The sequence below is a fragment of the Ursus arctos genome, unplaced genomic scaffold (assembly GCF_023065955.2).
Source record: "Ursus arctos isolate Adak ecotype North America unplaced genomic scaffold, UrsArc2.0 scaffold_22, whole genome shotgun sequence".
Taxonomy (NCBI): Eukaryota; Metazoa; Chordata; class Mammalia; order Carnivora; family Ursidae; genus Ursus; species Ursus arctos.
Window position 1 is genome coordinate 14,125,720 of NW_026622897.1, and position 19,798 is coordinate 14,145,517.

The window sequence follows — 19,798 nt, forward strand, 5'->3', positions numbered from 1 at the left end:
TGGAAGACACTCCTCATGGGGGATGGACCTCAAACAGAACCTCTGCCCTCTAGATCAGCTGGCCACCAGGCTCAGCCCCCACCCCTTCCTCCCTCCTCTGTCCTGAGTCACCTTTTGGGACTTGGGAGTTGAGCACCATGGGGACTCCAAATGACCAGGCAGTGTTGCAGGCCATCTTCAACCCTGACACCCCATTTGGAGACCTTGTTGGGTTGGACGTGGGAGAGGAAGTGGAGAAGGCAGAAGTAGGTGAAGGTAAGTTTGACCTTGGACTACAGTGCTCCACACTGGCTGGCCTCACTGCGGTGGTGCGACAGTGGTCTCACAAGACCCCTTGTTCCATGACCCTTGGACGATGAGGTTGGAATGCGAGAGGTCGGCTGATCCTTAGTGCACTGGCGGAGGCTTGGCAAGAGTTCCTCTGCCAAGAGGAGCTCAAGTCGTGGTTTGTCTGTCCTTCAGCCCTCATGCCTCTGAACTTAACCTCAGCCCTTAACTCACCCCGTAATCCATAATCCAGGCTCAGCTGTGCTGGGGGAAAGGGTGGAGAGCTGCTCGACTCGCATCTTTGTCATGACAGGGCATTTCACTCCACACATAATGGAAGGGCAGGGGCGGCTCAGTTGAAAAGTTCCGACCTCAGCATGAAGCACCTAAGCAAATGCTCAGCGTTACACACCTTTACAGACGCAGCCCTGAGCGAATCCCGCCGGAGTGGAGGCACTCACTGGCCCTTCCTTCAGTCGCTAATGGGGCGAAGTTCTATCCCCATCAGGAGTTTTTTGGTTTTTGTTTTAATTAAGTAGGCTCTATGCCCAACATGAGGCTTGAACTCATGACCCCGAGATCAAGAGTTACATGCTTGGGGCGCCTGGGTGGCTCAGTCATTAAGCGTCTGCCTTCGGCTCAGGGCATGATCCTGGCGTTCTGGGATCGAGCCCCACATCAGGCTCCCTGCCCCGCTGGGAGCCTGCTTCTTCCTCTCCCACTCCCTCTGCTTGTGTTCCCTCTCTCGCTGGCTGTCTTTCTCTCTGTGTCAAATGAATAAATAAAATCTTTAAAAAAGAGTTACATGCTCTACTGAGCCAGCCAGGCGCCACCCCCTCCCCCGTTAGTTTTCGATGACCTTTGTTTCTAAAGGAGTGAAGCCTAGGTCTTAGGGAAGCTTCAGTCTGAAAAGCTGAGGGATAGGTCGGACGTAATTTTCATTGCCTGAGTATGTCTTGGTGGTCTTCGGGTTGGAGGCAGTATAATAGAACAAAATGGGGACGGAATAAGGAGCCAGGAAGACATGGGTTCAAATCCAAGCTGTGCATTTAGGAGCTGTGTGACCTTGAGTAAGTCCTTTAGCTACCGGGCTGAGTTTGGGCTTCATTCTCTTGGCAATGAGCCGACAAAGTCCCTTTCCCAGGTCCCTTTGGAACTCAGTGCTAGCTCTCAGCCTTGGTGACCTCAGCTCCCCCTGCCCACTCACTGCATCTTGACCCCTGCCGTGACCTACATCCCTGCCCCCTCAGCTCCTGCTCAGGCCCCAGCTTTCTAAAGCCCAAGGGGGCTTTTCCTTCCTGCTCCCAACTGTATACCTGTCCCCTCCTGGCTCCCTCCCTCACACAGATAGCCTTTTCCCGAGAGCCCAGCTGGAGCAGTCCAAGGCCCTGGAGCTGCAGGGGGTGATGGCCGCCGAGGCTGGCGACCTCAGCACAGCCCTGGAGAGGTTTGGCCAAGCCATCAACCTGCTGCCGGAGAGGGCATCTGCCTACAACAACCGGGCCCAGGCCCGCCGACTCCAAGGAGATGTGGCAGGTGAGGGGGGCGCCCCAGAGCTTCTGCAGGGGGGCCCTGGAGTCCACAGACCAGAGATGAAGTGCTTGTGGGGCTGCGGAGTCACTAAACTCTTCCGGAACCTGTGTTCTTACTTGTAAGCCATACCTTACGGGCCCTGCTAATCTCAGGGCGATTGTGAAAATCAGAAGAGATTGCGTTCCATTCCTTTATTTAACAAACATGTAATGAGAGTCTACCGTTGTAGCAGTGGGCTAGGCGCTGAGGACAGACATGCGAGACAGACTACTTACAGCGATTACCCTGTGCCAGACATCCAGCACTTTCCACGTGAGCTACAGTAACTCACTTAATCCTTACTACAACCCCAAAAGGTGTGTGCTGTTGTAACCTCCATTTTACAGACGAAGGAACTAGAGCAGAGCTGGGATTTGAACGAGGTGGCAGGGCTCCCAAGTCTGTGCTCCGAATGCCCCTGGGATAGTGCTTCTGAAGCTCACAGTTCGTGGGGGAAGGACAGACACTAACTCTGATCATGTGTCTAACAAGTTGGGAGGGCTCAGCGTGGTATCTGCCCCGAGGGGTAAGATTGATTTATTTTTTAATTTTTTAAAAATATTTTATTTATTTGAGAGAGAGCGAGCAGGGAAAGGGGCAGAGGGAGAATGAGAAGCAGACTCCCCACTGAGCAGGGAGCCCCATGTGGGGCTGGACCCCAGGATCACGACCTGAAGGCAGAGGCCTGACTGAGACACCCAGGTGCCCCAGGGGTGAGTTTTAAAGACTGAGTAGGAGGTAGCTGGATGGAGGGGAGGGAGCGGGAGAAGGCATAGCCCGTAGGTGTCCAGAGGCATGAAAAGGTAGAGGAAACTTCAGATCTCTGGGCTAGCTGGAAGGAGGAGGGATGGAAGGGTAGAGTAGAGCCTGGAGAAGTAAATAGGGGCCTGATGGTGAAGAACCGGGAATGTGAGGAAGAGGTTGACTGTCTTAAAAACATGGGGAATCATTAAAGGATTTTAACTGGGGAGACTAGGGAGTGACTGGATCAAACCCGCTGTACTTGGGTTCTTCTACAGTGGGGACAATGGGACACAGAAGGCCTTGCTAGGGACCAGAGGGCAGACTGATGTGAAGGAATGCCAGCCTGGGGACTTTGGACTCCACTCTGGGAACAGTGGGGAACCGAGGGCCCCTTTTCCGGGCTTTGTTACCTGGCTGTGGCAGGACCGGGCAGGGCTGGGCCAGGCTGTAAAAGCAGCCAAGGACAGGCTGCAGACCAAAACTCCAGAGAGGAACAGAGGCGATTGATGCTGCCTGGAGAAAGGCAATTCCTCCAGACCAGCTCCTTGGAGGGAAACCCAGAAACGCTGTGATCAGAGAGCTTCTTAACTGTCTGGGTGGCCTGGGGAGCATAGCCCCTGCTGGGTTCTGGGCTCAAAACACACAGAAACAGGACAGAGATGGGCCTGTCTGTAGGATGATGCTGGAGTTCATTAAGCACCCTGACAGCCCTTCTGACTAGAGAGCATGAGTGAACTGAGGCAGAGCCCAGAAAAACTGCAGCTGGGCCCTAAGGTACATACCAGCGGGCTGCCTGAGGTTGAGTTCAGAGTTCTAATGCCTAATCCGAGTATTTTATGAGAATGATGAACATAAAAATGCCCATGTCCGCGGCCAGCTCTTGGTCCAAGATCTCCTTTACTGAAAATAGATACAAAATAATGAAGATCATGGAGATGGAGAATGAGGAAAGGCAGTCAGAGGGAGAACAGGTTTAAAGCAAACAATGGGGGCGCCTGGGTGGCTCAGTCCTTAAGCGTCTGCCTTCGGCTCAGGGCATGATCCTGGAGTTCTGGGATGAGCCTGAGCCCCACGTCGGACTCTTCCACTGGGAGCCTGCTTCTTCCTCTCCCACTCCCCCTGCTTGTGTTCCTTCTCTCGCGCTGGCTGTCTCTCTCTGTGTCAAATAAATAAATAAAAATCTTTGGGAAAAAAAAAAGCATACAATGAATGAGAGGAGAGAAACGCCTTCAGAAGGAAAAGAAAGAGAAAGGAATTTTATTGCATTTGTAAGAAATGGTTTTCAGTACAATTTTTTTAGACTCGGAGACTCAGAGTCAGTCACCCGGCACAGGATAGACGCTTAATAGCGTACGAGCAGAATAGACTGCCTGCTACCGCTGGACCACGGGCCAGATTCATGAACCTAGTGACCATTCAAAAGCGTCCCAGCACGCTTCGTGTTTTGGTGTATTGGATAGTGAAAGGTAATAGGGACTCCCGTAGACGGGCTGTGCACCCCGGGCAAGTCTTGCCAGCTTCTCCAGTCTGCATCTATGCGGTGGGAAGAACGATACACAGCTGAGGAGCAAGAGCAGGCGGGCCGTGGGGTGGCCGAGCCCCAGAGCCGCGGTTCTGACCCTCGCGCCCGCCCTCCCCGCAGGCGCCCTGGAGGACCTGGAGCGCGCCGTGACGCTGAGCGGCGGCCGGGGCCGCGCCGCCCGCCAGGGCTTCGTGCAGCGCGGGCTCCTGGCGCGGCTGCAGGGCCGGGACGACGACGCCCGCAGGGACTTCGAGCGAGCTGCGCGGCTGGGGAGCTCGTTCGCGCGGCGCCAGCTGGTGCTGCTCAATCCCTACGCCGCGCTGTGCAACCGCATGCTGGCCGACGTGATGAGGCAGCTGCGCGGGCCCTGCAACGGCCGCTGAGCCGACCCAATAAAGCTGCTGGCTCTCCCCAACTCTCGCCGGTGTCTGAATCCAGCCGCCGGCCCCCGTGCTGCAGGGCATTCGGCGGTCAGCCGCGGTGGGGGCGGGGGGCGGGGAGGGCGGGGCCGGCCGGCCGGGCTCGAGCGTTGATTGGCCCTGCCTGGCACCGCCCGGCCCCGCTGCGGACTGCAGCGCCCCGCAGACCTGAGCAGTCGCTCGTCCTGAGCGCGGGGAGGGCGTCAGGTGAGCCGCCCTGGGGGGTGGGGGCGGGGCGGGGCTGCCTCGCGACCCCCGCCGCCCGGACCCCTGCCCCTCCGGCCCACTTCCGCCTAGTCCCCGGAGGGTGGAAAGCGGGCGTGGGGAGACAGATGGCAGGAGGAAGGGGCTAGAGAGAGACGGGCGAGGGGACGGTCCCTTTGGGGGAGGGGCACTGCGCCGCGAGCCTGCGTGTGCGCGTGCGCGCGCGTGGGTCGGATCCGGTGCGGGCTGCGCGGGTGCGAGCGGTCTCTGCGCTTGCGGGCCGGCGCCTGTTTGTCCCCGGGAGGCTGCGCCGCGTTCTGCGCCGGCCCGGTGGGCGGCTGTGTGCGGGCTGCACTCGGGCCTTCGCGCTGGGCGTCCTTGCCTTCGCCACTGCGGGTCAGTCTCCATTTGTGTGTCGGTGCACCGTTTATTTTTGTTTCTGGAGAGTAAACTCCTGGAGGAATTACGGAGCCTGCCTGCGGTCACCTGGCTTACATCGAGGCCCGCCCCCTTCTCTCGGCAGCCTAGGGCCTCGGCCTGAGCCGCCATGGCGCAGCCCCCAGCCACCCTCCCGCACACACTGCTGCTCCTGCCAGCCCTTCTGAGCTCAGGTACACCCCCGTTCACCCCTTGGCCAAGCACTTGGAGGGCAAGCCCACCTCCCTCCTCGCACCTTGGGTTTGGGTACCCGCTTCAGGCCCCAGAGCACCAGAGCTGGGTGCCCTTCACCCACCTACTCACGGTGCAGCCAGTTCCTGGTGAGCGAATCTAGGTGCTCCTGCTCTTGTTCTGCTGCCCCTTTGTAACTGGATGTCCTGCTGGTCTCAGACCAGTTCCACCTCCCCCAGCCCTCCCTAGAACCCCCTGCTGTGTTCCAGGTTGGGGGGAATTGGCACCAGAAATTGACGGTCAGACCTGGGCTGAGATGGCACTTCGGGAGAACGAACGGCACGCCTTCACCTGCCGGGTGACAGGGGGGCTTGGAACCCCCCGATTGGCCTGGTACCTGGATGGACAGCTGCAGGAGGCCAGCACCTCGAGATTGCTGAGCGTGGGCGGGGAAGCCTTCTCTGGCGGCACCAGCACCTTCACTGTTACTGCCCAGAGGGCCCAGCATGAGCTTAACTGCTCCTTGCAGGACCCCCGCAGTGGCCAGTCAGCCAATGCCTCCGTCATCCTCAATGTGCAATGTGAGTGCCCCTGAGGTGGGCAGGGAGAGAGGTTCTCTGCCCAAGGACCCCCAGCAGCCTGATAGACTCGTTAACAAACACTTAAGCACTTTGCAAATATTAGCTCACATTATCCTCAGGATAATCATATGAAGTAATTATTGTTAGCCCCATTTTATGAATGAGAAAACTGAGCCATAGATTGCTTAAGTAATATGTCTGCAGTCCTACAGGTAGTAAGCAGAGCCAGGATTCAAATCCAGACGTTTTGGTTCTAGTGTTTTTACCGTTAATCACTACGAAATGCTGCCTCGAGGGGAGACCCAGCCATCCTGCTTCCCTCTGCCCCCTTGAGGAGAGGTCCAAGTTCCTGGCTCCCTTCTGGGTTTGGGACGAAAGGGCAAGGAGTATGAGGGGTGTGGTGAGAGTATATTGGCTTCTGCTTTGCACCAGTTAAACCAGAGATTGCCCAGGTCGGGGCCAAGTACCAGGAAGCTCAGGGTCCAGGCCTCCTGGTTGTCCTTTTTGCCCTGGTGCGTGCCAACCCACCTGCCAATGTGACCTGGATCGACCAGGATGGGCCAGTGACTGTCAACGCCTCCGACTTCCTGGTGCTGGATGCCCAGAACTACCCTTGGCTCACCAACCACACCGTGCAGCTGCAGCTCCGCAGCCTGGCACACAACCTCTCCGTGGTAGCCACCAACGACGTGGGTGTCACCAGCGCCTCGCTTCCGGCCCCGGGTGAGCACTGCCAGCAACTGGCCCAGCAAAGCCTCAGGTGGGTGCAGGATCACAGTACAGAAATGGGAAGAGTAGCTGCCCTCTGGGTGAGTCTTGCGAATGAGCTGAGCCGACCACCTGGGCCAAGGAAGACAGAGTAGTACCTATGGCCTCTCAGAGTTGGGGGGCCCTGCCCACTTAGAACCTAACCAGAGGACACCTTGCAGGGCTTCTGGCCACCCGAGTGGAAGTGCCACTGCTGGGCATCATTGTGGCTGGAGGGCTTGCCCTGGGCACCCTGGTGGGGTTCAGCACCTTGGTGGCCTGCCTGGTCTGCAGGAAAGAGAAGACGACGAAAGGTAGGGCCAAAGCAGTTGGGGGGGGCGGTGAGGGTGGCTGAGGAGCAGGGAGAAGGAGCGGGAGGAGCAGCAAGGGCAGCACGGGGGACTAGACAGGACAGGTCACCTCTGACGAGTGGCAGAACAGGTCTTCCTGGGCATGCGCGTGGGTAAAACCGGATGCACCTCAGGTAGCAGGGCTGGGTGCTGGGAGCTCAGGCTGTCCCAGAGCCCAAGCTGGGTGTCGGAGAGACCCCTTGCGTGAGGGCCCTGGGTCTGAAAGGGCGTAGGGGCAGAGCCCAGAGTGGGTGGGCTGCCTGAGAAAGTGTGTGGTTTCTTTCTCCCCAGGCCCCTCCCGGCGCCCATCTCTGATCTCTAGGTAACTCTTCCTGGGGCTGGCTGGATGGGCCGACTGGAGATGCAGCGTGGGGACCACTGGAAACCGGGGGTCTCCCTAGTTCTGGAATGGGCCCCACAGCAGGAATCTGGGCCTGCTGGAGCTAGGGCGTATCCCCAGCTGTGTCTGCCCCGTAGTGACTCCAACAACCTGAAACTCAACAACGTGCGGCTGCCACGGGAGAACATGTCCCTCCCGTCCAACCTTCAGCTCAATGACCTCACTCCGGATTCCAGAGGTACACGCTCTGTCTGCCCCTACTTGATCTTCAGAGGTTCTTCTGAGGAAAAGAGAGACCCTGGTACTTAGGAGGGGCTAGGCCCCTTCAGGCCCCTTCCTCATCCTGGGCTCCACCCCCTTTGTCACCCAGCAGGGAAGCCAGCAGACCGGCAGATGGCTCAGAATAACAGCCGCCCAGAGCTGCTGGACCCGGAGCCCGGTGGCCTCCTCACCAGCCGAGGTACTGGGACATGGGCCCAACCCTCCTCCCCCGCCGTCCCCAGCCCTTGTGCTTCTGCCAAGGCCTCTGAGTCTCCACGGGCAGAGAGGGCTCTCCCAGCTTCCAGGCAGTGAGGCTTACTGCGTCTCGTGACATCTTTGCCCCTGCAGGTTTCATCCGGCTCCCCATGCTGGGCTATATCTATCGAGTGTCCAGTGTGAGCAGTGATGAGATCTGGCTCTGAGCAGGGTGAGATGGGGGAGTGCCCTCTTGGCTCCCGGGCCCCCTCCTCCTCCTCCGAGGCTATCTCTGCCTGGCCCCATGGCCGTTGTGAAGAGGTCATGCCCCTGCTACTTTTGCTTGCCCTCCTGGCTGGGGCGCCCTCTGTGTCATCCACATGACGTCTTTCACTGGGATCTGACCCTCGGGGGCACAGGCGTCTTGGCAGAGCCACCAGCTGGACCTCAGCCCCTTGTTCTAACTCAGGTAGGGGGCCTTCACTGTCGTGCGTGCCCCGGCAGGTGGCACCCTTTGTGCAGGTGTGTTTGCAGGTCATCGGGCAGCTGAGTGTGCTAGGGCCCTGCTGGCCTGGGCCTGCTCTACCAGCACTCTTCGCGCTTCGTACGGCAGGCACGGGGGCGTGCCCGGTTGGGGGGACAGGGAGGGCCCTGCATGTCTTCAGTTTCCTCCCCATGCTGTGCAGCTTTGTTCCCTCAGGGAAAATTTAGGACCCTGATAGCTGTATCGAACCAAACTGCCCTTTGCACGGGAACCAACCTCCGGCCCAGGGGCAGTGGCCAAGCACAAACCAGTCCCTTTTGCTACGTGTCTCTCTGCCCTTCTTTGTCTCCGCCTCCTCTTGGGCATCATACATTATACATGGGACCTTCTCCATTTCTCCACGGGGCACTAGACTTCCCCATTGACCTGGCGCTGGCAGTCCAGGGCCTGGTGTTAGCACAAGTCAGGAGGAAAAGAGGGAGGCGGGAATTCCAGTGGCACCCATGCAGCATGTAGCTATGCATCTTTTTCTTACAGTGTTAGCACTTTAAGAACCCCCTGGGGAGGGGTGAGTGAGGGCCCCAGAGCCCTCTCTGTGGCTTCCCCAAGTCTGGCCTTCCTCTGATTCACTGTGAGTGCCCTGAGCCCTCGGGGTTGAGAGTTTCCCTCTCAACCTGTCTCCCTCCTCCCCACCATGGGACCCCATGACCAGTCCCTGACTGCCTCATCCGCAGGAAGCCGCTCTTCCTGTCCCACCCTCGGTTCTTCAGGGGATGGTCATAGTGGCACGTTATTTGACAGGAATAGAAGCTTTTAGGGGAACATGGAGAAAGGGGGGGACCACATACCCCAAAACAACCTAAGAACTCTTTGGAAAGCAATATGGAAATGATAGCAAATTATTATAGTGCAGAGTATATTTTTCCCTTGTTGATACCTTGTTTTATAATTTTTCTCATGTTACTGCCTAGGACAGTGCTGAGCACACAGTAAATTTAATAAACTTGACTGAGTGAATGTTACATGTCTGTTTCATTTCTTCATTTATGGTTTTAAAACGAAATCTTTAAATTGTACAGAATAGAGGAAACATCTGTGTACCCTGTGTACTACTCAGTTCTGTTGAATCTTCTCTCTTTACCTTGTTTGCTTCAGATCTTCTATTTTTTTAAATAAATAATGTTATTTCTTCAATTACACTGTTCTCAATGGCACTTTCCATTTCGGTAGTGCCAGAGCAGAGATCCTAGCTCTCCACCCAGCGTCTGAGTCTCACTTGGCAACACCCCATCTCTCAGGAGTGTGGCTAAGCCAGACTGAGCTCTTTTGTCCTGGTTAGAGGCACAGAAGGCTCAGACTAGGCTGTGATTCCTACCTGCCCCCCCCCCCAAATTCTGGAGAATCGTAAGGGGAAAAAAAAACCCTTAGAAATGAGAGGAGTTTTTTGAGGGCAAATTTATATTCTTTTCTGAACAACAGATCCGCTTGGATTGCATAGCTCTGGGTTTGCCGCCCACCTCCCTTGCTTCTCTCTTGTTCAGTAGGGCATTTTGCTCCATGGGAGTGGGTGACGCTGCCCCAGCGTCTACTGGTTTTGCATGTAAGCTGCTTTGTGGCCCCAGAACGTTTAGAAGCCAGGGTGCCTCGCTCTGGTGACTGTCGTCCACTGTTTCCTTTGGGAGGTCCTGGAACCCCCCTTCGATGGTTCTTTGGCAAGGCTACAAGCCCTGTGCTCCTCAGCTGCCCTCAAGGTCTTACTTCAGCAGAAAGATGGGTTCTTCCTGGCAAATCCGTCTTCGCAAGCGTTTGCAAAGGGCTGGACTTTGAAACTAGTATTCCAGTTCTCCCTTAGATCAGATTCCTTATTCCTTTGTTGAGTTCCAGACCCCTTGGAGAACGTGATGAAAGAAATGCAGATGAAGCAGCCCTGGCTCATTATGTAGGTCAAAACCTACCAAATTACAACTTGGGCGAATCTTGAAAACATGCTGAATGAAAGAAGCCAAATCCAGAAGACCATCTGTGACTCCATTTATATGAAATGCCCAAAATGGGCAAATCTGCAGAGACAGAATAGGTTAGTGGTTGCCAGGTACTGGAGGGAGGGAAGAATGGGGAATGGCTGCTTGTGAATATGGGGTTTCTTTTGGGGTGATGAAAATGTTCTGGAATTAGTGGTGATCGTTGCACAATGTTGTGAACAGACCAAAAGCCACTGAACTGTACACTTTACAAGGGTGAACTTTATGAAGTACAAATTATATATCAATAAAGCTGTATTTTTTAAAAAAAAACTCTACCCCAAGGTGGGGTTTGAACTCACAACCCCGAGATCAAGAATTTCACGTTCTACCAACTGAGCCAGCCAGGCACCCCAATAAAGCTGTAGTTATAAACATTATCAGACAGTAGGGGCACCCGATTGGCTCAGTTGGTTAAGCATCTGCCCCGGGACTCCCTGCGCAGAAGGGAGTCTGCTTCTCCCTCTGCCTCTCCATTCCCCCCCGCCCCAGTTGTGCTCTCTTCCTCACTCTCAAAATCTTTTTTAATTCTTTTTTTTTAAGATTTTATTTATTTGGCAGAGAGAGAACACAAGCAGGCAGAGCAGCAGGCAGAGGGAGAAGCAGGCTCCCCGCAGAGCAGGGAGCCCAATGTGGGGCTCGATCGCAGGACCTGGGATCATGACCTGAGCCAAAGGCAGATGCTTAACAACTGAGCCACTCAGGCACCCCATAAATAAAATATTTTAAAATGGTAATTTGATTGTACATTTCACTACAAATTTCACCTGACAAAAGAACCATAAATAAATATTGAACTTCAGTTAATTATATGCATCACAAAGTGTTTAGAAGTGCAGTGTATTGATGTCTGCAACTTCCTTTGAGATGTATCAAAAAACAAGATGGGTAAGGGCACCTGTGTGGCTCAGTTAGTTAAGCTTCTGCCTTCAGCTCAGATCATGATCTCAGGGTCCCGGGATCAAACCCCACATGAGGCTTCCTGCCGAGCGGGGAGTCTGTTTCTCCCTTTCCCTCTGCCCCTCCTCACCCCCCCACTTGTGTTCCCTTTCTCACTCTGAAAGTAAAAAAGTAAAACAAAACAAAAACCCAAGATGGATTGATGAATGGATAGAGGGATGGATATCTGAGAAAACAAATTTAAAGATTTTATTTATGGGGTGCCTGGGTGGCTCAGCCAGTTAAGCATCTGCCTTCAGCTCAGGTCATGATCCCAGAGTCCTGGGATCGAGCCGCACATTGGGCTCCTTGCTCGCGGGGAGCCTCCTTCGCCCTCTGCCTGCCACCCCCCCCCCCGATTGTGCACTCGCTCTCTCTCTGACAAATAAAATATTTTAAGAAATAAAAAAAGTTGCAAACTAAAGATTGTATTTATTTGTCAGAGACAGAGAGCACAAGCAGGGGGAGCAGCAGGCAGAGAGAGAAGCAGGCTCCCCGCTGAGCAAGGATGCAGGACTCGATCCCAGGACCCTGGGATCATGACCTGAACTGAAGGCAGACGCTTAAGAGACTGAGCCACATAGGCATCCCTGAGAAAACAAATTTAGCAGAAGGTTAGTTGTAGGATTTAGGTGGTAGGTATATAGGGTTCACTGTATAATTCTTCCAAAACTATTTGATAATTTTCATAATAAAATATTGAGAGGGGATTGCTGATCTAGTTCCTTCTCTGATATTTCTGAAATCCTTTTGCTCTAAGGATCATGAAATTTTCAAGCATTTCATATGCACCTGACATGACAGTTCTCTTTCCTAGAAAAGAATACCAATTTTTAATATACTTCAGTCACCTAATCTTTAATCTTCACCTTCCAATAATAATACGTCACTTGTTACCTTGACCTTGAATATACAGCAGCCCAACATTTGGGGAGGCCCAGCTCAGGTTGCATTTTCCCACCTGGACTTTGTTTCCTCGAGATGCAGTTTTGATAAGGACTTGTAAAAATTAATGCTCTGCTTTGTGCATTGCTGATGGGAAGGTAAAAAGGTGCAGCCACCGTGGAAGACAGTGTGGCAGCTCCTCAAGAAGTTAAACACGGAGTTACCAGCAATTGCACTTCTAGGTGTATTCACCAAAGAATCAAAACAGGGACTCAAAACAGTTCTTTGTAGATAGCCCCAACTGGGAACACCCCGAATGCCCATTAACAGATGCATGGATAAAGAAAATGTGGTATATATACACAATGGAATATTATTCACCCTTTTATTTATTTTATTATTATTTTTTATTATTCAGTGTTTTAAAAAAGGAAGGAAATTGTTTGCCACATGCTACATTGGAGATGAACCTTGAGAACATCATGCTGAGTGAAATAAACCAGACACAAAAGGACACATTCGGTATGATTCCGCCTGCCTGGTACCTAGCGTAGGCAAATTCATAGAGACAGATTCAAACATTGGGGACGGCGGTGTGGGGCGGGGAAGGCTGGAGTTACTGTTTGATGGGAACAAAGTTTCAATCGGAGGTGATGAACAAGTTCTGAAGCCAGCTGGTGGTGACTCGATGCCACTGACTGTACACGTCAAAATGGTTAAAATGACAATTGACAAGCTTCATGCTCTGTACCTTTTACTTTTTAGAAAATTCAATTTATTTAAACTAAAAAAAAAGTTCATTTCTCCCCCCCCCCATTCCCTGCCTCTTGGCAACCAGCAACCTGTTTTACTTTGATTTAAAAATTTTGACTACTGATTCAATCTCATTAGCTCTCAGTTTTTCAGACTTTCTACTCTGTCAGTCTTGGTACGTTTTATGTTTCTAAATATTTGTTCATTTCATCTGGGTTAACCAATTTGTTGTTGTTTTTCACCTTCCAGGGCAAGTCACGTGGTCCAACCCACAATCAAAAGATAAGGAAGCATCCTGGGCTTATCATGAAGCCATGACAGGAGGGGCTGCATACCTTCCACGTGAGTGAGGAGTTATTGCCAGTAATAACCTTCCTTTCTTTCTTTTTTTTTTAATCTGTTCAACTTTCTTATTGCCTGGGAGGCCCTGCATGATCTGACCTTAGCTACTTTTTTTTTTTTTTTAAGCAACCTCTACTCCACTGTGGGGCTCAAACGAACGACCCCAAGAGCAAGAGTCTCATAGTATACTGACTTGAGCCAGCCAGGTACCCCCCCTTAGGTACTTTTTAAAAAATTGAAGTATAGTTAACACACAGTTGTATATTAGTTTCTGTGTACACATATTGACTTAACAATTATATATTACTCAATGGTTATCCAATTTGTTGGCATATAGTTGTTCATAATACTCTCTACTTTTTATTTCTGCAGAATTCGTAGTATTATCCCCACATTCATTTCTGATTTTAGTTATTTGAATCTTCTTCTTCTTTTTAGACAATTTGGCTACAGCCTTTTCCATTTTTTTAAACACGTTTTTATTTTTGTCTTTTTCTTTTTTTCTTTTAAAAAGATTTTATATATTTGAGAGAGCTAAAGAGATCACAGAGGGAGAGAGAGAAGCAGACTCGCTGCTGAGCAGGGAACCCAACGTGGGGCTCAGTCAACCTGAGCTGAAAGCAGACACTTAACCGACTGAGCCACCCAGGTGCCCCTCTTTTTCTTTTTTATAGAAGTGATCTCTACAGGGACCCCTGGGTGGCTCAGTCAGTTAAGCGTCTGCCTTCGGCTCAGGTCATGATCCCAGCATCCTGGGATCGAGCCCCACATCGCATTCCCTGCTCAGGAGCAAGTCTGCTTCTCCCTCTGCCTGCAGCTGCCTGTTTGTTCGCACTCTCTCTCTCTCTGACAAATAAATAAATAAAATCTTAAAAAAAAAAAGAAGAAATCTCTACACCCAATATGGGGCTTGAACTCACAACCCCAAGATCAAAATTTTTTTTTAAAGATTTTATTTATTTATTTGACGGAGAGAGAGACAGCCAGCGAGAGAGGGAACACAAGCAGGGGGAGTGGGAGAGGAAGAAGCAGGCTCCCAGCGGAGGAGCCTGATGTGGGGCTCGATCCCAGAACGCCGGGATGACACCCTGAGCCGAAGGCAGACGCTTAACCGCTGTGCCACCCAGGCGCCCCCAAGATCAAAATTTTTAAATCAATATCAGCCCCTCTTCTGACTTAGCCAGCCAGCCAGCCAGGCACCTACCCCATGGCTTTTTAATTTTGTTAATCTTTTTGAAGAATCAGTTCCGGATTTTGTTGGTTTTCTTTTTCTTTTTCTTTTCTATACTTTATTTCTGTTCTAATCTTTATCATTTCCTTCCTTCTGCCAGCTTTGGGGTTAGTTTGTTCTTCTTTTTCTAGTTCCTCAGTTTATAAAGTTAGATTGTTTATGTGAGATCTTTATTTTTATTCATTCATTCATTCATTCATTCATTTATATTAAATATTTATTTGAGAGAGAGTGCCTGCCCAGTGGGGGAGGGGCAGAGGGAGAGAGTCCTCAAGCAGACTTCTCACTGAGCCTGATACGATTTGGGGCTCCATCTCAGGACCCTGAGATCATGACTTGAGCTGAAACCAAGAGGCAATGCTCAGCCAACTGAGCCCCTATTTGCGATCTTTTTTTAATGTAAATTCCCCTCTGAACACTGCTTTTCCTGTATCCTGTACGTTTTGGTATGTTCTGTTTTCATTTTCATTTGTGTTTAAATACTTGCTAATTTCCCTTGTGATTTCTTATTTGACCCATTGGTTAACACTGTATTGTTTGATTTCCCCAAATTTGTGGGTTTTTCAGTTTTGCTTCTGTTACTGATTTCTGACTTCATCTCATTGTGGTCAGGGAAGATACTTTGTATGATATCTACCTTTTAAAATCTATTGAGACTTTAATTTGTGGCCTAACATATCACCTGTCCTGAAAAATGTCCCATGTGCCCCTGAGAAGTGTGCTGTTGCTGTTGGACAGGGTGCTCTGCCCATGTCTATCAGAGCTGTTTGGTTCACTGTGTTGTTTAAGCCCTTTGTTTCCTTACTTATCTTCTGTCTCATTGTTCTATCCATTATTGACAGTGAGGTATTAAAGTTTCCAGCTATTATCGTAAAACTGTCTATTTCTCCCTTCAATTGTGTCAACTTTTGCTTTATATATTCTCAGGGTCTGTTATTAGGTGTGTAAGTGTTTATACTTGTTATAGCTTCTTGCTGTGTTCATGTTCCTTTTGTAGGTTTCCTGATTTCATGGATGTGGAATCTGCCCGTCTCTCTGTAACAGCAGTTCTCAAATTTGTCTGCATATTGAAATAATCTGAGAGGTTAGAAAAATATCGGTTTCTGTATCCTACCTGCAGAGATTGTGATTTAATTAGTTTGGTGTATTGTCTGCAAGAGGAAACTTTTCCTTCTTTTTTTTTTTAAAGATTTTATTTATTTATTTGACAGAGAGAGAGAACAAGCTGGGGGAGCGGTAGAGGGAGAGGGAGAAGCAGGGTCCCCGATGAGCAACAGCCCGATGAGGGACTCAATCCTGGGACCCTGAGATCATGACCTGAGCAGAAGGCAGATGCTTAACTGACTGAGCCACCCAGGCGACCCAAGAGAAGAAACTTTTCTTTAAAAGATCTCCAGTTGGGGCACCTGGCTGGCTTAGTTGGTGGAGCATATGACTCTTGATCTCAGGTTTGTGAGTTCAAGCCCCATATTGGGTGTAGAGCTCACTGAAAAAATTAAAAAGCATAATAAATAAAACAGAAAATCTCCAGTTGGGGGCACCTGGGTGGCTCAGTCAGTTAAGTGTCCAATTCTTGATTTTGACTCAGGTCATGATCTCAGGGTCTTGAGATCAAGCCCTGTATTGGGCTCTGTGCTGGGCACGGAGCCTGCTTAAGATTCTCCCTCTCCCTCTGGTTCTCCCCGCCACCCCTACTCCTGCTTGCGCACACGCTCTTTTAAAAAAAAAGAAAAAAAAAGAACTCCAGTTGATTCTAATGTGCAACCAAGTTTGAGAACTGGTTTATGAATATTACTAATTTTTTTCCCCTTAGCTTACCTGCTTTGTTTCTTTTTCTTTTTTTTTTTTTTTTTAAAGATTTTATTTATTTATTTGACAGAGATAGAGACAGCCAGCGAGAGAGGGAACACAAGCAGGGGGAGTGGGAGAGGAAGAAGCAGGCTCATAGTGGAGGAGCCTGATGTGGGGCTCGATCCCGGAACGCCGGGATCACGCCCTGAGCCGAAGGCAGACGCTTAACCGCTGTGCCACCCAGGCGCCCCCCTGCTTTGTTTCTATGATTTGCTTTGTTCTGCCAGTTTTAGTCTCTATTTTTCTGGCTTTCTTCAAAGTCTGGTGATCTCTGACTGTACATTCGTATTTAAAATGAGAGTTGCAAACAGGTGTACACACACAAGAATGAGATAACCGGAAAGCTGATTGGAAGCTGATGGAGAGGTAGGGACCTGGACCTGTGCTTAAAGACTCCATGTCAGTATCTAAAGGTCTTTTCTCTTTGGCTGATCAGTTTGCTGAGAGGACTCATCCAATATTCTGCTTTGGAGGTAAAATAAGTATGGGAAAGGGCTGAGGGTCTCATTGCTCACTCCTATTTTATCCACTTTTAAATATGGCCCCTTACTGCTGTCCTCGTAGTTGCATAGGTGTTCTCATGTCCAGAGCCTCCCTGGTTCAAAGGTAACTATCTTCTGTGGGGATAGGAAGGTAGGCGGCACAGATGGGGACATTTCTGGGGATCTAAGCCTTCTACACACCTTCAACCAATTCTCCTGTTTTCAGCCCCACCGTGCATGCATGCCACCAGAAATATCTGGCAGTTTCAATCCCTGATCCTTCCCCGGGTTCTGCAGTGTGATGTTTCTCACTTCTTTTTTTTTTTTTTTTTTTTTAAAGATTTTATTTATTTATTTGACAGAGATAGAGACAGCCAGCGAGAGAGGGAACACAAGCAGGGGGAGTGGGAGAGGAAGAAGCAGGCTCATAGCGGAAGAGCCTGATGTGGGGCTCGATCTCGTAACGCCAGGATCACGCCCTGAGCCGAAGGCAGACGCTTTAACTGCTGTGCCACCCAGGCGCCCCCGATGTTTCTCACTTCTTACCGGTTTCTCTGTCTCTCCTCTGTAGGCACATCAGGCTCCCCCCACCCCACTAAATCAGTTAGCACTTATCCAGCTTCCAAAATTGTTGCTGCCTAGTCTTCCGTCATTTTCTTTCCTATTAGCTATCCATGCTGGTCTATATCTTTTTCAAAATTATTATTCTTTTACTGTCATTGTATAGGGTTAAAGGAGGGAGTGATATGTAAATATGGCATTCAGTGTTTATTTCCAAATGTTGAGAGCCTAGGATCAGCAGAGAAGGTGAGGGACACTTCCAGCAAGGAAAATAGTCTGCATAAAAGTTTAGTTAGAAGAGGGACTTCCTGAATCATGGGTAGAGCACAGCAAGCAGATTGGTTTTGCAGTTTGCCTTGGGGGATACGGAAACTGAGGATCTCCGGGTAGGGAGAAAGTAGCCAAATGCAGTCTTAAGAGGCCTAGTTGAAAATTTATACTTAGTAACATTAATTACTACCTATTACATTTTGGGGCACTTAATCTTTTCACATAATTTTACCCACAGGACAAGCCTAACAGTTAATTAGTGTTTATTGTAACTGTTTCATAGCTTGGTTAACTGAGGAATAGAAGTTACTGGATTTTTTCTAGGGCCACAGAGCAAGGAGATAGAAGGGAGTAAGCACAGGTGTTGAGGCAGAGAGAGGGGCACAGGGCGAGCAGTGTTGGTGAGGGTCACCGGACGGCCGCTCTGCGTGCGCTGGGGCAGCGAGATGGGCTAAGGCCGCTGGTTAGAGGTGACTTGGGCAGGAAGTATCCTTGTTCCGTGCTATTTGCAGATTCTGCCTTTGCGAATCCACTTCCTCACTGAGATATGTTTGCTATCCCAAATCAGTACTTGCAGTGTTTTCACAGTCCTTTGCAGACATGCTCAGAGCAGTGAAAAATTTAAGTCACCCGACACTTACCTTCCCTGCGGAGGCTGAAAAGGGGACATTCTGCCTTCTGGTTTCAGCTCTCCTACTGTAAACAAGTTCTACGTATTGCTCCGTTTTCTGCTTCTTGCTGGTGATTTTGCTATTTAAAATGAGCCCCAAGCAGAGCGTTGACGTGCTCTCTAGCACTCGTACGTGTAAGAAGGCCGTGATGGGTCTCACAGAGAAAGCGCGTTGGATAAGCTTCAGTACAGCATGGTGTATGGTGCTGGTGGCTGTGCCTCCCGTGAGTCCGCGGTTGGTTGATGAACACGGTACGGCCAGGGCCACATAGAAGCCTAACCTGGTATTTCCCCGAGGAGCGATGGTTCAGTATTTGCTGATTGGGTGTTTGTCGTGCCTTTTGAAACATAACTACTGTGAATAACGGGGAGCCTGGCTGGCTCAGTCGTTAGAGGATGCAACCCTCGATCTCAGGGTTGTGCGTTCAAGCCCCATGTTAGGCGTGGAGCCTGGTTAAGACAAAACAAAACAACACAAAACAAAAACCAGCAGTGGATCACAAGACTCAACGGTATTTATTAGTGCTGAGTCTCAGCTCGAGCAAAGAAGGCAATCTGAGTGTTCCCCGAAAAAGCAGTGGGGGATTTGAGTTCCTGGCATGCTTTGCCTGACTTTTCCCGTGAGTGAAATGTGAGCATTGCTGGTATCCGTTTGCGAGCAGAGCACCTGGTTCCAGTGGGATGTCCCGGTGAGGCCTGAGCACGGACGTTCCTGCTCCCCACATCGAAGCATGATGCGAACCTCACACCTGGTGGAAGCGTCTGTCAGAAACAACTGCCCTCCCATCTGTGTGTTTGCTGTGTAGAGATGAGGCTGACAGTGTAGCACTTGAATGTAATTCTCCCTTCCAGTCAATTCTGGCCCCTCTTCGCCCCACATCCGTACGTGGCTCCTTTACCCCTTCAGCTGCTCAAGCCAAAACACCTGGGTGTCATCCCTGATTCCTTTCCTTCTGTCTCCCACATCGGTCTACCAGCAAGGTCTGGGGTTCTGCCTCTCCTGGTTCTCTATCTGTTGCCTCTCAGCCCCACACCCTCTCTTCCGTTCTGTTTTCTGCTGCTGGGTTTTCCAGATCCCTTGCCAGCTAGCTGTTGATTTCTGCCAGTGGGAGGCACCAGCCGGATCTGAGGCGGGAGAAAGGAAGTAGCAGCCATTCCTCCCAGTTGCTATGGTAGTGGGGTGAGGGCGTGTGGACTCTGGTGCCTCAGGGTGGAGCCCCCTCAGCCACTCAAGACGCCGGCAGCACCCCTTCAGCCTCCGGCACCTGCGGCAGATACCTCCCCTTGAACCTCTCCTTCCTGCAGCACACCTTCCCTTCTCCCTTTTGCTCTGTCGGCCCTTCCAAGGCTTTGTGACCGATTTCCCATATTTAACACCCTGTGTTGGAATAACTGGCATGGGGGCGCCTGGGCGGCATGGTCATTTGAGTGTCCAACTCTTCATTTTGGCAGAGGTCATGATCTCAGGGTGGTGAGATTGGGCTCCACGCTGGGTATG

At 51.0% G+C, this 19,798-nt stretch overlaps 2 protein-coding genes across 13 annotated transcripts in view; both read left to right on the forward strand.

Moving 5' to 3' along the window:
- The first annotated feature begins 67 nt into the window (after nucleotides 1-67).
- On the forward strand, nucleotides 68-4,520 carry TTC36 (tetratricopeptide repeat domain 36). Its single transcript, XM_026505646.4, has 3 exons — nucleotides 68-255; nucleotides 1,615-1,803; nucleotides 4,226-4,520. Exons 1-3 carry the CDS (start codon nucleotides 138-140, stop codon nucleotides 4,486-4,488), a joined length of 570 nt encoding a protein of 189 aa, XP_026361431.2. The 5' UTR covers nucleotides 68-137; the 3' UTR covers nucleotides 4,489-4,520.
- Nucleotides 4,521-4,653: 133 nt separating this feature from the next.
- TMEM25 (transmembrane protein 25) overlaps nucleotides 4,654-19,798 on the forward strand; it is a 31,611-nt gene continuing 16,466 nt past the window's right edge. For 3 of the 12 annotated variants that reach the window (XR_006410240.3, XR_003317779.4, XR_007189576.2), the window contains exons 1-11: nucleotides 5,135-5,339; nucleotides 5,607-5,918; nucleotides 6,351-6,641; nucleotides 6,848-6,979; nucleotides 7,307-7,337; nucleotides 7,493-7,593; nucleotides 7,726-7,815; nucleotides 7,965-8,280; nucleotides 10,174-10,372; nucleotides 12,559-12,662; nucleotides 13,143-13,235. Coding sequence is in view for 5 of the 12 variants with exons in the window: in XM_057316983.1 (XP_057172966.1) it covers nucleotides 5,276-5,339; nucleotides 5,607-5,918; nucleotides 6,351-6,641; nucleotides 6,848-6,979; nucleotides 7,307-7,337; nucleotides 7,493-7,593; nucleotides 7,729-7,928 (1,131 nt within the window). In the remaining 7 variants the exon portion in view is untranslated. The other 9 variants (XR_006410245.3, XR_007189575.2, XR_006410241.3 and 6 more) reach the window with 9 other exon arrangements.

Coding starts and splice junctions, on each gene's coding strand:
- TTC36 (XM_026505646.4), top strand. CDS start 138: ATGGGGACTCCAAATGACCAGGCAGTGTTGCAGGCCATCTTCAACCCT. Junction 256..1,614: donor GAAGGCAGAAGTAGGTGAAG/GTAAGTTTGACC, acceptor TCCCTCACACAG/ATAGCCTTTTCCCGAGAGCC. Junction 1,804..4,225: donor ACTCCAAGGAGATGTGGCAG/GTGAGGGGGGCG, acceptor CCCTCCCCGCAG/GCGCCCTGGAGGACCTGGAG.